This window comes from Sphaeramia orbicularis, chromosome 12 (assembly GCF_902148855.1).
Source record: "Sphaeramia orbicularis chromosome 12, fSphaOr1.1, whole genome shotgun sequence".
Taxonomy (NCBI): Eukaryota; Metazoa; Chordata; class Actinopteri; order Kurtiformes; family Apogonidae; genus Sphaeramia; species Sphaeramia orbicularis.
Window position 1 is genome coordinate 18,368,122 of NC_043968.1, and position 16,242 is coordinate 18,384,363.

General features: G+C 39.0%; 1 protein-coding gene across 7 annotated transcripts in view; it reads left to right on the forward strand.

Annotated features, from left to right (window-relative positions):
- camk2b2 (calcium/calmodulin-dependent protein kinase (CaM kinase) II beta 2) overlaps positions 1–16,242 on the forward strand; it is a 54,185-nt gene that overhangs the window by 3,606 nt on the left and 34,337 nt on the right. For 6 of the 7 annotated variants that reach the window (XM_030150739.1, XM_030150741.1, XM_030150744.1 and 3 more), the window contains exons 2-7: positions 224–318; positions 2,117–2,176; positions 4,182–4,236; positions 4,966–5,031; positions 11,934–12,006; positions 15,911–16,013. In XM_030150739.1, coding sequence (XP_030006599.1) covers positions 224–318; positions 2,117–2,176; positions 4,182–4,236; positions 4,966–5,031; positions 11,934–12,006; positions 15,911–16,013 — 452 coding nt within the window. Of the gene's footprint in view, positions 1–223; positions 319–2,116; positions 2,177–4,181; positions 4,237–4,965; positions 5,032–11,047; positions 11,121–11,933; positions 12,007–15,910; positions 16,014–16,242 lie in introns of all 7 variants that reach the window. The other variant, XM_030150743.1, reaches the window with a different exon arrangement.

Genomic DNA, 16,242 nt, shown 5'->3' on the forward strand with positions numbered 1-16,242 from the left:
CACATCAGTGGGATACTAATTCAATGTGTTGTAAAAAGAAGCCTGGCTGGTTTCTTTTTCAAACTGAATAAATATGACACATCAGATCAGGGTGGTTTAAAGAAAGGCAGAAGTCCAGGATAACGATGAGGTCAATGTGATAGCTGAGATGCCCCTTTGATGCTGACAAAGCTTTTATGGCAGCTGACCCGTCTCCTGCTCCTGTCTCCTGTCTGTTTCCCAGGGGGGCCTTTTCAGTGGTGCGCCGCTGTGTCAAACTCTGCACAGGCCAAGAGTACGCCGCCAAAATCATCAACACCAAAAAGCTCTCGGCCAGAGGTGAGAGAAAAGTAGTTAGAAAGTCAGCTGTGAAAACAAAACAATAACAGATACCCTGTAATGTGTTTCCAGAGAGAGGAGTGGGAAGAAGCAGAGGCATCATGGGATTTATCATCATTATGCTTTCTATGTGCATGTGTGTATGTCCCAGATCTGAAGGCTCACATTAGCATATTTTAGCGAGTGTTTGATTCCAGTGTGTGAAGCCTTCACGTCTGTTCCTCTGAGAGCGGCAGATGACTGTTTCAGTCAGATGCACTGTCGAATCTACTGCAAGAGAAAGGATCTGAGCATCAAAAGGATGGCTGAAATCAACACTTCCTGAACAAATTGTTACGAGGACAACTAAAAAAAGACAAATTTGGGCTCAGTTTCTGTACTCCACAGAGTGGTTGTGACAGAATAGGCAAACAGAATCCTTTTAAAATGCTTTTTGCAGTGGTTTAGACATTATGTCATTGTCAATCGAACTGTGATAAACCCAAATCCTGTGTGTGTGTCTAAACTGGGACAAATTTGTCCAGTGATAGCTTTCTTTCTCTCCCCATAGTGGTGTTTTTGTCTTTCCCTGAGGTATTGAACCCAGTATAAATGCCTCAGAAATCATCCAAAAATAGAGATCATGGTACCTTGGTATAATTTCTGCAAAGAAAATCAGATCAGTGGTTTGACTACTATAACATCAACTTACACAATCTGTTTGTCAAATCAGAATATGAGTCATAATGTTTATGCCTTTGAACAACCTAAAGGAATGTACTTAAGACCCCAAACCCACCTAAACCTGCCTTTTTTAGTATCCGATCAACCAATTGATTAATCTTTTTTTTTTTTTCCCCACCTGATCTCTCCTTTTAAACCTTACATCAAATTACAATTAACCTCACAATCAAGTCTCAAAACTTGATGAAAAGTCTTGGAAAGAATCTCAGAATAGTAACCATTGTTACAAAGAAATAAGAACATGGCTGTGACGATTGTAACGCCAACTCCATCTCCACTAAAACGCATAATCTGTTCTGTTGTATCCAGCCTTTTCTGTGTTGTTGTCGTCAGCACCTTGTCCAGCTTGGTGCTCTTAGACGTCAGACCACATAAACATTTGGATTTACGTGATTGACGCACATGTCCGTATCTGAACTGCAGAGCTGTAGGGATGTCAGTGAGACAGCAAACAGATAGAAGACACACACAGACACCACTCAGCCGCCTCTCCTCTCTTCGCCTTGTCTCCTTGTTTCCTCTCATTTCTTCCCTTTTCTTTTCTCTCCTCTTGGATATGCTTGTTTTCTCATGTATCCTGTCCTCTTACTTCCCCTTTTTTCCTTTCCTCTCCTCTTGTTTCCTCTGCTCTTGTCTCGCATCCCTTCTTCTTGTTTCCTTTCTCCTCTCCTCTCCTCTCCTCTCCTCTCCTCTCCTCTCCTCTCCTCTCCTCTCCTCTCCTCTCCTCTCCTCTCCTCTCCTCTCCTCTCCTCTCCTCTCCTCTCCTCTCCTCTCCTGTAACATGAGGTTAAATAAGCATCTGGGACATGTGTTGGCCTCAGGCTCATCTCATCTGTGTGTGTGTGTCTTTATATGTAGGAAAATCTTGTTTCTCCAAAACTGTTGTAAGTCACCTTCACAATGACACACACCTTTAACTAACTTTACTCATTCACCCATTAGTGCAGAAGTCACTAGAAACTGCTTCATTCCTGTCATTGCCACCTGTTTGCGTTCATTCAGAACACACAGGCTGAGCTGTTTTAGTTTCCTGTACATGTTTGTGTTGTTAAATTTTGGATGTCATGTCTTGTAGACCACCAGAAGCTGGAGAGGGAGGCCAGGATCTGCAGATTGCTCAAGCACCCAAACATTGGTAAGACTTTTTGAATATTCAGAGATGCTGAAATAACGTCTGTGTATTGTGTTGTTGACTCTGTGGACTTTTAAAAAAAAAAAAAAAAGCAGCTCAAGACGTTTTTATTTAGGAAAGTTTTTGGTTGATGGATTTATCCTATTTATTTATTTTGTGAAATTTTTCTTATGTTGTTTTATTGCACCCATTTTATGTACAGCACTTTGTGATTTTTAGCTGTGAAAAGTGCTTTATAAATAAACTTTTTTTTCTTACTTACTAAAAGCTATGGTTCCAACTTACCTTATTACAAAGTAATGTTTATTTATGACTATCTACTCCATTAATAAACTGTACAAACTCATGCTATTCCACTAAACTTTGTTCCTCATCTTCTGAAACGATTACATGACATGACACCACATCAGATAAACATGACATGGTTTCATTTGATTTAATGGACTTTTTTTTTTTTTTTTTTTTTTAAAGATGAATCATTCATCTCAGACTCAATCATTTTATGATCTTTAAGATTTATCTTCACTCTTCAGGTTGGCGACCCCTAGATTATTGCAGGGTCAAAACACAGTAATGTCCCGTCAGAGGGCGAACTTTAATTGATTGCCATTCCAACATTTATTTCAATATAAGTAGTTTCTTGTTTTGGATAATCCCTTATGGCCCAACTAAAGTAAAGTTGAATTTAAAAGTAAAAATGTGGGTCATTTAGCAACACTAATTTGTCAAATTGTCTCTAAAATGTCCCGTCAGAGAGATTTTGAATACCGTTCTTTTGATCCTGTATTCTCTTCTGTTATTATCTATAATTGGTTTGGTGGTGAGGCTGAAAAATGATCTGAATATTATTAAAACTGTAATATGTCCAAGAACAGTGCTCAGAACGCAGGAAAGCACCGTGAATCTGCCAAAAAATCCAGATGTAAAGAAAGATACTGTTTTGGCCTAGATCCAAGCTAAAATCACATGTCAGTGAAACTAAAAGGCAATACAGTGGGAGATGTTAGGGGAGCTAATGGCAGAGATGGGATATAATATTCCGAATTACATTTTTTTTTTTCACAAAAAACATCATAATGACACTAAAAACTGCTACGTTTTTGTAGAATAAACCATTTATATCTAAAGAGGGACCATGTTTCTACAGTACCTACAGAAAAGACCTCTTTTTTTCTGCAGGTGGCATCAAGCCTCAAATTGTATCACTGTCACCTACTGTATCTGAAAATATACCTTTACCTTAAAATCCTGAAAGGACAAACCACATACTGACTTTGTAGGTGAGGGTGGGTGGATATGCAGTCGTTCACAAACTGAAGCTTCACCACCAGACGTCACAAAATATCACACATTAAGACATGTGAAAAAGACGACTTACATAAAACTTTGCATCTGAGTATTTTTTTTTTTTTACTTTTATTTAACCGTAAAGTCTGTTGAGAATTAATCTTTCTTGAGGGAGACTTGGCCAAGAAGCGTCAGTCCATCCAAAATTCTCCAACATGACAAAAATGTATAAGTAACATGCAGTGAAACTCTTCCAAATAAACATTACTTTGATGCTATAATGGAAAAAAAGATCAAGATCAGTTACTAATACTTGGGTACTGTAGCTCTTATTGAAAGAGTTGTTTGCAGGATCGTCTTAAAATAAACTGCAGTGCCCGTGTTCATATTTGTGAGGAGGAAACATGTCACCCAGTGCAACAATGAGGCTTGTTTGAATAGTTTTTTTGGAAAGCACTGGAGCTCACAGAGGACTGAGATAACTAAGGCTTTGGAGAACAGACAATCCTCAATTCATCTGTGGTTTTTGGTGTTTCCATGGGATTTGTCTTAAAAAGAAGAAGAATACAGATACATTTCTTTACCGTATGAGGAAACACTGAATACTAAAAAGATGAAAATCTGTGCCTTGTGTTGTTCCTGAAAAGAAAAAGAACAGATTGGTTTGATGCCTGTTCCTCTCTGTTTTCTCTTTCTCTCCGTCTTACTCTTTTTCGCTCAGTTCGTCTCCATGACAGTATTTCAGAGGAGGGCTTCCACTATCTCCTCTTTGACCTGTGAGTTTCTTCCTTTCCTCTACTTCCTCCCTGAACCTTCCTTCTCTTCCTTTCCTTTCCTTGTCTCCTTTGCCTCTCATTTTCCCTTTTACAGTGTTCCTTTCCTTTCCTTTCCTTTCCTTTCCTTTCCTTTCCTTTCCTTTCCTTTCCTTTCCTTTCCTTTCCTTTCCTTTCCTTTCCTTTCCTTTCCTTTCCTTTCCTTTCCTTTCCTCTCCTCTCCTCTCCTCTCCTCTCCTCTCCTCTCCTCTCCTCTCCTCTCCTCTCCTCTCCTCTCCTCTCCTCTCCTCTCCTCTCCTTCAGTCCTCGCTGCATCTGTCTCCTCTACGCTGGTTGCCTTCTCTCTTTCCCGCATCCTCCTCTTCCTCCCCTCTTTTCTTCTTTCCCCCTCATCGTTCTGCACTTCTAAGGCAGTTCCCCCCATTACATAACAGGCCAACCCCCCCCTCCCCCCCTCCCCTATTTCGTTACCTCCCTACTTGCAGCTCCCACTTTACTGAACACACACACATACACTCACACAGATACAGCTATACTCCCCCGCACTGGAGCCAGTCTCCATGGCAACCCAGTCGGAGTGAATCCTGCAGCCGGGGTTTCCCCCTAATGAGGACATCCCCCTCCTGTCTGTGTATGTGTGTGTATATGTGTGTGTATGCACCGCCTCAGTGAAAGAATGCGCTTCCCTCACATGTAATTTGGTGTTTTAACCGTCATCTTTACATTTCTCAGGGTGACAGGAGGGGAACTGTTCGAGGATATTGTTGCTAGAGAGTACTACAGTGAAGCAGATGCCAGGTAAAGACCCAAATGAATCTCATCTTTGGCCTCACTTCTCTTTTTCATCCTCTCCATGTGTCTAGCCTCTGCAGTGTTCCAGCCCCTCTCACAGCACATGCACACAATCAGACAAAAAAAAAAAAAAATTGACACATAGACATTGAGACTGATGGAAAATACCTCTGCGCATTTTCTCGCTCTGTGAACTGTATAGCAATCGAGGTCGAGTATTATCCCCCGGAGTCAAAATTTACAGACAGATGGAAACATACACATGCAGAAAAGCACACACGCCCATGTGGTAACCCCTCAGGAGGTAGACTTAAATCAATTTGACTGTGGAGGCGGTTTGTGGAGGCGAAAGAGAGAAGAAAAAGAAGGGGATAGGAGCTGTGAAAGGAGGAAGCAAACTGGTGCAGGAAACAGAAGGAAAGGCAGATTTTCTTCACCTGATTTCAGTCAATATGTTTCCTGTTAAAGACCTCTATCTCTCACTTCTTGTCCCTACCTGCTGTCATTATCACAGCTCTGTAAAGGACATTTTTAGACAGTTTGCTCGCTCCAGTGCTTCCAAATTGAAAACTGGAGGATAAGCTTTGTCCATCATGTTATTCAATCTCAGGAAGCTGTACATTGGAATCAGACAGATCTAAACGTTAGCAGCAGATATGTAAATCAGTGCAGGGAAATGACAGATGCAAAGGCGACAACAGGATATATCTTGTTAGCTGCTTGCTTATGGCTAACAACCCCCAAGTGGTAACATTATTAATGTTCCCAGGAATTTTCAAGTTACTGTTATCTGCCAGAAGTCTGTCAGTGTGCTCCTGCTTTTGTGTCTACTGGGGATCGTTTTGATAATGATGAATATACAGCAACATATGGAACATTTCTGACCATTAAATGCTATAATTCTCTAATGTGTGATTTGGTGCTACGCTGTTTTGCAGTTGCTAAACAAGAAATTCATGTTTTCACTATTAGTAGAGGTGTGAATCTTCGCTGGCCTCATGATTTGATTTGAGTAAAATTTAGCTGTCAAGGATTCAAATCCTCTGTGATTATAAACATTTCAGTGTATGGCATCCTCAGTTTTCTGTTTTATTGCACATGACTGTTAATACAAGTTGTCACATACAGTTTTTACTTTGTGTTTAGTTATTTTCAAAATCAGACAACAGTGTATAAGATGAGCAACAATCGCAGTGATTCTCAATCTTTTTCTGTCGGGCCCCACTTTGGAGCACGAAAAATCTCCAAGCCCCCCTCAACCCCAACAACATTGTACCTGTGGTGCAATTATTAGTTTTACTGAAAGAAACATCAATATCGTTAGAATACTTTTTGCTTTTCCTTGAATAATTTGTTGTGCAAATTAAAAATAACTTCGATTTTTGATTGAACAATATAAATGACCTCAACAAGACTGCTCCCTGAGACATTATTTTTCCAATTAAAAATAGGAAATGTGGAATTATTTTACAACTATGACGATAAGGTAATTTTTTTTTGTAGAACAACAAACAAATTTTGGTAACGAAGATGAACATTTTAACAATATCAGTGGCTGCAATGAGCCTGTTTCCGTTGCACATCTCAGAACATTAAAGTGCAATCTGTACAAACTGTGCAAAACCAGAAACATTGCACGTTTTTCTTTTCCAGTCCAATCCTTGTCCATTGTCCAAACCTAAACCCTTGGTCTAGTCTAATGACAGATCACTATGGCAGCAGATTTGTTTGTTGTATGTCCCTAAAATGAGTCCAGGGTGCTCCAACGCTAAAACATTAGTTCCACCTGATACATGTTCTAACCTGAAGAAAAAAAACCCAAAACACCTAGGAATGATCCCATACCCCCCCGGAAAGCCTTTGCGCCCCCCCCGGGGGGGCCCGCCCCACAGTTTGAGAAACACTGCCCTAGAGTAAAATAGAATAGAAATCCTTATGCAGTGCATTACAAGAAGGGTGTGAACATTCACTGGCCACATGATTCGATTTGACTCAATTATAATATCTGCAATCCAGCCTTGAATTGAGGAATTTGCTCAATCTATTATATAGCGCATGAATAATACTGAAATCATTGCCTAACATATTGCCACCATATGCATAGTGGTGATCTAGCTACAAAAAATACCACTTGAGGGATTTTGAAGACATTTCCAACTCGTGATAGTGTATAAAAACAAGGTCCACCATGGATGTGCGTTTAACACTTTATTTTGTTACGACTCCTTTGTTGGTGTGTGAAAAGGAGACGTTAACCTGACAATCAAAATGAAGATGGAGTCAGTGTAGGTGTGAAAAGTGGCAAAGGTTTATTGAACAAAAAAAAATTAAAGGATCAATAATGTGGAAGAGGAAGGGACAAGGGGGTTGTGCCAACCAAAATCAGATAAATCTAATAAAACTGTGCCTAATCTGGTCCTGCCTTTTAAATAGAACTCAAACAAAGACTTGACTCCTATCTAAAAAAAAAAAGAACTTAACCAAAAGATAAATACAAAAGTGGCACCAACCCTATAACCTGATGCGTCTGGACAAAAGTGATCTACGTATTGGAAAAAATGTACAGGGTACCCCAACATACCTATGCCCACAACCTCACTCCACAAATGACTAACAATAACTCAGTGCGTAACAAGCTGAACACCACAACCAGCAGCTCCAACAGGCAGACAGAGAAAAAGTGGACGATCATTGCAGGCATGGTCCTTTTATAGGAGGGCCCTGGGATGCGATTGGCCGCCACCATTCTCCACAGGTGCAGGCCAATCAGTCTGATGGCACCTGGAGGGTAGATAGATTAGAGGAGAGAAAGGACCAGGAGGGAAAAACACCCACAAACACCCCTGTCCTGCATCACTGCCTGGGATATAACAATTTTCTTGCAAATCTTAAAAAACACTTACAAGAGGCCAGGTATCGATTGACTTAAATGAGCTCCTATACAAACAGACAAAATACTAGTACAACGCCCATTCAGACGGTCACATACAGGCACGGTTGAAAAACTGTGTGGCTTCCCATGGCTCAAATCCCCTTGGTCTGATCACTTGTGTCTCCCATACATAACCTCTCTCTACCTGGCTGATTGCTAACTATGCCCACAGGTGTGCAGGTGACCCTAGCAACCAAGTGCCTCACCACATTCACACATACAACCACACACACGCAGCACAAATCTAAATTAGCTACAACAATACGGTACAGTGATATAAAGTGTAGCATTCTAGTTAGCTAAAATAAAATCCAGTGCTCGGTGTTATACAAACCAAAGTCCAGATACAATCAGCTGATTCCTAAATATAGCCTTACAAGTGGCTATTATTAGCAGATCAGTCAAAAAATGCAATGTATAAAATGGATGGGAGTTATCGGGTGTCTTTGTTGAGGTTGTAACTGCCTCCTCACGGCTTCTGTTTCTGTATTAACATCTTTGAATCCTCCATTAAACTGTGCAATACTGAAATAAAAAGACTAAGAACAAAAGAACTATTACTGGGGCATGAGTTCTGTATTCTTACATGAGGTCTTTGACAGCAAAGACCATGTGTCACCAAGTCCACTGGTCCATTAGCTAACCAATGAATCCTGCAGAACACTGCTTTAATCAGGAATGACTGGTGTTCGAGCCACTTAAAGGTTTCTAGTAACAAAAGAATAATAAAATTAATATGATATCTAGGTTTATATGCTGTTTCGATTGTGTTTGCATCACTACTGAATTTCTAGTCAGTATATAGGGCACACATGTGGTGGCACACTATCTAAGACCACTGATTATTTGCTGGATTTTGTTCTCACTATATTGAAAATCATTGTTTCTTCCTCAGTTTTACTTCTCTTAAGCTTCCTTCCTGTTTTTTTTTTTTTTGTTTTTTTTTTTGTTTTTTTTTCCATTCCACCCCCCTCACCCGCCTTCATCCTACCTTGTTCTCTTTGCATAAATTATGTGTGTGTCGCTGTGTGTGTTTGTGTGTGGGTGTGTGACTAGCATGGCTTGATTTCTGTCCAACAGTATCTCACTGACAGTCTCCTCTGCGTACTCCATCTGCACACAGAATTTATGAATCCCTGCTTTGTTTTCCACCCCTTTAAAGGGTCAGTTTACCCAAATGACACAAAATTATAAAACATATTTTCTGAGTTACCATAAGCAGTAAACTATGTTATTACATTATGGCATTTTAACCCATAAAGACCCAGTGCTACTTTTTGTCAGTTCCCAAATGAATTTTTCTCTATATTTAACAATTTTTAAGTGATTCATCACCATTTATGGTAATATTATCCTCTGTAGTTTGCATTTTTCAGTGTAAATCACGTTTTTCCTATATTTAATACAATGATCATGCAGCTGTTCATGAAAACTAAATTTAATGGTTATTATATCAGAAACAGAAGAAAATGGGAATTTTTCAACAAAGATTTCAATAACTGAATGTAAAAACAAGTGTTTCCATCCACTGTCACTGATCCAACTCCATAGGTTTTACTGGTGAATCAATGTTGTAGAAGATGACGGTGTTTCCACATTCACTACAGAGCCTCCGAGCATCCAAATGGGTCATATCTGATCACAATTTAAAGCTGAGAAACTACATTTTACCTTAATCATTTACTTGTATTGATAGGATTAGTGGATTAACAGGTATGACACAGTTTACATGAATAAGTGCTTTTGGTCACTGGTGGCTGTTTGGGTCTTTATGGGTTAAGATCATTAGGCCATCTACTTTGTTCCAGCAAATATATATCAAAGGATTCATACTAATTTAGATCATATAAGCAAAGGACTACTTATTTGTGGAATATAGTCATGTGAAATGTGACTTTTATGTTGTTAAAGCCTGTGCAAGTGTAGTTTTTTCCCCTTCTTTTAAGCGTTGGATTTACAAATTCAAACAGAAATATAAAACCTCACATTTCATTAATAATGTTGAAGTTTGACATAAACAAAATGATTTTCTATGTCTATTCACCATTATTTCTCTATAGTCGCAAAACTAAAGCCAAAATACAAAACACATCAAGTTAAATGATGTGTTAAATTAAAAATCTGACAAAAAATGATGTAAGCCAACAAATTGTTGTCAAGACACAATACAGAATGCAGAGAATGGAAGGTATGGATTATACAGACCCTCCAATAAGTGCATTTGTAGCCTATCTGTAAATTATTGTACCATCAATAAGATTTTAGGATGAATAGAAGGCCTGGATGTCCACAGCGCCAGGCTTTGATTGACAGATGTGTGAGGCTTTTGGACCTTCTGTTCATAGACTGTTCAACTGTAGTTGAGGTTAAGAAGTCACAAAAACAAGACCATTACATCATTTTATTTTGCAAATGTATCATGAACGTCACTGTTTTACTACGTCCATAAACTAGTGTTTGGCATTAACTCACCCATCTCCTTTTGTGCTGCACCAGCTCAACATAACAATTGTTAAAATCCAAAATCCTGGCCTCAGAATGGCGCTTCAAACAGCAACAGGCAGCTCCGTTTACTTCTTTTATGCAGTCTGTGATTTACATTGAACAGCGTACCCGTTAAGCATGTTAAATCCAGTAAAGCTTGAAATTATTGGCATCATTCATATTGAAACTGGACTTTATTACCAGACATTTGCACACTGCAGGTAATTATTTGCAAGAGACTGTTAAGCTTTACTCTTTTGAGCATTTATTGTTTGATATGAATCAGTTGTTTTTGTTGGTATGAAAGTTGCAGACATAAAAATAATCAAATGTGGAGGTTATTTTCATAGAATTTACAGAACTTCATTGTGATATATATCTTTACCGTGATGTAAAATGACATATTCTGTGATGGGAGACAATAAACTGACGCTTTAATCATATTTATTTGCCTTATCTTATCTACTTTAATTCCACATCCTCAACCTACACTTGTTATACAGCTGCCTCCAGATGTTCCCTCTTCTATGACCTCCTATAAGCCTCCTATCCTTCCTGTGTTCCCCCTCTTTAACCGCTCCTCACCCTGTTGTTTTGTCTCCACAGTCACTGTATCCATCAGATTCTAGAAAGTGTGTCTTACACCCACCAACATGACATAGTGCACAGGGACCTCAAGGTGTGTGTGTGTGTCTCATTATTGCATCGCTCTGCACCCTCTGTACAACAGTTGCTCCTTCCATGCTTGTGTTATTACTGTTCTTTCTTTTTGCCTGTGACTTAAAGCGACTTGCCTGTGCCTGCTGTCTGTCTCCTTTGCGTGTCTGCCTGTCTTCAGGTTTTGCTTTTGGGATTCTTGTTGCACTATTTTAGATGGTCTGAACTAGAATTACCATCTCCTGTGGGTCCTAGCAGACAGAGCACCATACTCTGAGTGACTGAGTGAGTGAGCGAGTGAGTGAGTGAGTGAGTAAGCATGAGAGAGAAAATGAAACAGAGTGGAGTTTAGTGGAGTAACAGCAGAGCAGCGTCTACTTCAGATGCTTGGAAACCTGCTAAAATTCTTTCGTCTAAGGCGGTGTTGTGGTTCCTGAATAAATTACACAGGAAAATGTGCAGGTTAGACACAGCGTCTCCCACATGGAGCTGCGGCACACTCCTACGCTGCCTGACTAATGTTTGGCATTTTCTTTGGAAACAGAAAATAGCACACTGTACACCTTCTCGCTCAGAAGTTCACAGACAGGTTCACTGTTCACACTTTTGGTGCATTCGTGTGTGAATGTGGTGAGGGAAGGCTTTGTGGTTCTGAATGTACAAGTGTGTTTGCGTGTCTGCTGTTTCAGTGCGTGACTGCAGTGAATGTGTTATTATGTGTGTGTGTATGTGTGTGTGTGGCCTGTATTGAGACATTGCTGCCTCTGCATGGATGTGACAGTTGGGGGCTGAATGTTGTTCAGACTAACCTGCTCCCCCTGCTGTTTGCATGCAGTCATTGCATCCAGCAGATCCTGGAAGCCGTGCTCCACTGCCATCAGATGGGGGTGGTACACAGAGACCTTAAGGTGAGTCACCCACAGGGGTCTGTGTCTGTGTGTGTTAGGACTGATGTATAATTGTGTGTGTGTCCACGTCTGACTGTCTAACTGTACTTGGTTCTAAAGGCTGGTAAGTGCGGTGACACATATTAAAACCCAGCATGTCTATGCATGTCTGTGGGCCTGATCTATAAATACATGCATGGGTGTGTACATGTGTTCTTGTGCGCAGATGTGCACTTGTGGATCATTAGACAAACATCTGAGCATGATTTTATCTATATGTTTATGTATTCATTGACTAGACGGATGTTTATTGAATTGGTCTAACTATGGCCATGTGGTAATGGTACATGTAATTACAAAAGCCTTGCATTAACCCATAATGACCCAAACATCCAATGTTGACCAAAAGCATCTACTGATCTAAACTGTTGATCCACTAATCCTATCAAAACATGTAAATAATTGGTGTAAAATACAGTTTGTCATCTTTTCATGGTCATCAGATATAACCCATTTGGACATTCAGAGGCTCCGTAGTTACCATGGAAACACTGTCATCTTCTACAACACTGATTCACCAGTAAAACCCATGGAGTTGGATCAGTGACAGCGGATGGAAACACTTGGTTTAAGATCAGTTAATGATATATTTTACTGAAAAAGTCCCTATTTCTTCATTTTGTTTCTGTTTTTGATACAGTAACCTTTAAATTTACTGTGAGGTTTTATGGACAGCTACATGATTAGTCAGTTAAACATAGGAAAAAATATGATTTCCACTGGAAAAAATGCAAAATTCAGAGGATAATATTCTAATAAATGGTGAGAAATCACTTTGGAAAGGTTAAATAGAGAGAAAAATTCATTTGGTAACTGCCACAAAAGTTACACTGGGTCCTTATGGGTTAAATATGAACTTAAACCTTTCATATGTCACAGTGGTTGACTCCAATGATGCACATCCTGATATTGGACAAACTCTGATTAGGAGTGCCAAATTAATTTTGTAGAAACTGCTGTATTCATTCATTCATTTTCTGAGCTGCATAGTCCTCCAGATGGTTAACAGCCATGTTTTACTAAATTAATTTGATTGAATTCTCAGAAATATCCAAGAAGTGACTCCACACATGATATAAAAACAATAAAGGATGATCCTCTACTGATCATGTACCATACATAATCATTTATACATGTATTTTCTACATCTGACAGTAGTATAATGCTGTATTCAAATATAAGTCCAATTAACTGTAACTCCTTTGTACAACTAGAATAATTCTTGATAATTTGGAATAACATGAAATCACAATGTCTTCAGTAGTTTTAAATGTATTTATTAATAGTTAGAAACCACCTAAATGTATTTAACATGTATATAAATACTTAAGCAAAGCATAATAAACAAACAAAAATGCTGTCCACTGCAAAGGACATTCCATAAAAAATGTATCTGAAAACAAATAAGCATCATGATATTTCCAAATCAGGGCAATAATTTAATTAAAAAAAAAAAAAAAAAAAAATTACTTTCCTGGGTCTTAGGAGGACATAATATGGAGATATTGGGATGCATGCTCATGATTCTAGCTATTACACCACATATCCACAATGCAGTTTGTTAATAAAGTTTTAATACGAGATTATACACTTATTCACAGACTAAAAGCAAATGTGTTTAAAAATGCTGAAGACATTTCCATGCATTTAATTCATTTCTGTTAATACACCAGTCATGAAAGGTCCTTCTAACTGCATATAACAGCATCTAAGTGTCTTATAATGATTTATAAGACATTTATTTAGGGGTTTAATTAAATATACCTGTATTTTTTATGTGTGTTGTTCATATGCTGTGTGAAGTTGTATGACATGTGTTCCTTTCCACACTGGCCTCTTCTCACTTAATATTATTGCAGTAGTTCTCTTTGGGGAACTGCACAATTACTTTACCCTACAGAAGTATATTAAAGGTTGCCCACACAGAGAAAGCCAGATGGGAAAGGGTTGGTGTTGAGGTGTAATAATTTCCCCTGAGGAGGTTTATTAAGTTACCACAAAGGAAAAGACACTGAGATGGTGTCATTGGTGCTACTTTCTTATTGGGTGAAAGAAGGCTAAAACATATGGTCTGGTATGGACTATACTGGGGGACAGGTGAAGAATGGCACCTAATAACCCCAGTCGATATCTGGGCCTCACTGTGCCTCTGTAAATGTCATATATGTCCACTGTTTCTTGTCCTGATTCCCCCCCTTCCTCTTTCTGAGGACTCCTAACTAAATAAGGCTTTGTCAAAGGAAAAACAGCTCAAGTTTAAGTGTATTTGCGCTCTTTTCTCACTTAATGATCAAATTCTCACTTTCTCTTTAGTGTGTTTTATTGTTTGATTCGATTTTATTCCCCTGCTGACTCTGACTTCCGAGTTAGAACAATCTGGCTTTTTTAACCAGGACTGGAAATTTCAACTGTTGATGAACATTTCACATAGAGTGCAGAAAATAGAGAAAAATAGTTATAAGTGAAAACAAAACAAAGTAGCTGTGACATCTTGTTTAAGACTGGACAAATGTGTTTAGTTGGTCCGTGTCTGGGCCTTTGCAATGTTAGAAGATTCACATAGAGACAAATCTTTTAGTGCACAATGGGGCACAGTAGAATAGAATAGAAAGGTAGTCTGTGGTTGAAGAGAAAAATATTAAACTGAGGTGAACCAAATCATATCCATATACAACAATCATGTTTTATCATACTGTAGTTTTTGAACGACATTAATGGTCTAAATAGAAGCACAGGATCTGATATATCTTAACTTTAAGTATGTGTCAAGCTGTTACACACATCTGAGCCTTTGTTTTTAGGTTTTTGTGTTTCAACATAACTGAAATCTACAAAATGAAATATTTTTAATAAGTACGCGCCAAGCTAAAAAAACAACCTAACAAAAAAACCCAGTATACTACATTTCTCATGATGCAATTCATTAGTACTAATTGGTAGAATTGTCTTGTGTGATAAATACCCTGTCTTTTAAACGTTTTGTCCCTGTTTGTCACTGTAGCTGACCTGTAGGTGTGTTTAAAGTTGGTAAATGTGCCTCTTTAGTCATAAACCTTAAATGTGAAACTGACCCTACTTCTGACCCCTACTACGTGTTTTAGGATTTAAGGTAAGATATAGCTATAGATAGTGCTGCAGTCTTAGCGTCTTTCTGTTCTTGTGTTTTTACTTGTCCCTCTCATGCTCAGAAGTTAAACTTCCACTAATTGAGTTTTGGGATCAGCCAGCAGAGGGTGACATGATGTCTCTCCTGCAGCTGGAGTCCATCCCACAGCTGTGTTTGTGCCCCTGTGCACGGATGATTTTTGTAACATGGCAAAAATCAATCACGGTCTGCAGTAAGTGGTTATATGTACGCGTGTACATACATGTGTTGTGTGAGGCTCAGACACTGTCGACATTTGTCTGATTGCTGTTTCATCAGCGTCTGGACAGAAAAAAACACAACTGTTGCAAGAACGCAAGCTGTGTTTGGTCTTGCACAAGTAAAACAAATGGCATAAAAGGCTTATACACATTCTAAGTCCCATCTGTCTGCATCAGCGTATGACTGTGTGTGCATGTGTGTGTTATTGAAGTATGTATGAATGTTGCTCTAGAAGTGTGTATCAGTGGCTGTTCTTATTCGTCTGGTTTTGGTTTTAACTGGTTGCATCTCAGCAGTCTGTCACACCTTCTTCCTTATTTTCTACTGTCTGCTGACTTACAAAAGAGGAGAAGCTCTGTGGCTTGTTTTCTTCTGTTAGGTTACCCCATTCCAGATACTGAGGGTTTACAGAGGACTTGTTTAAAATATGGAACTTCAGAGAATCATATCTCCAAAGCACTGATGTGACTGTGTTTGGTGTTTTTGTTCATCATGCAGCCAGAGAACCTGCTGCTGGCCAGCAAATGTAAGAACGCAGCAGTGAAACTGGCTGACTTTGGACTTGCAATTGAGGTTCAAGGAGACCAGCAGGCATGGTTTGGTATGCTACACACATACAGAGCACACACATTTGAACTGTGCGCAGTGGTCTTTTCATTGCATTTGCAATGGCATATTATTCTAAATGAATATTTAGTGACGGTTACTAGTGCAGTTGTGCAACCAACTGAATGCACCTTATCTCACATTCCCCTATATCCCCTTACTTAAGGGAATATTAACTATGGGCCATACTCAAACATAGTAGGTGACAATGATGACCTTACTGC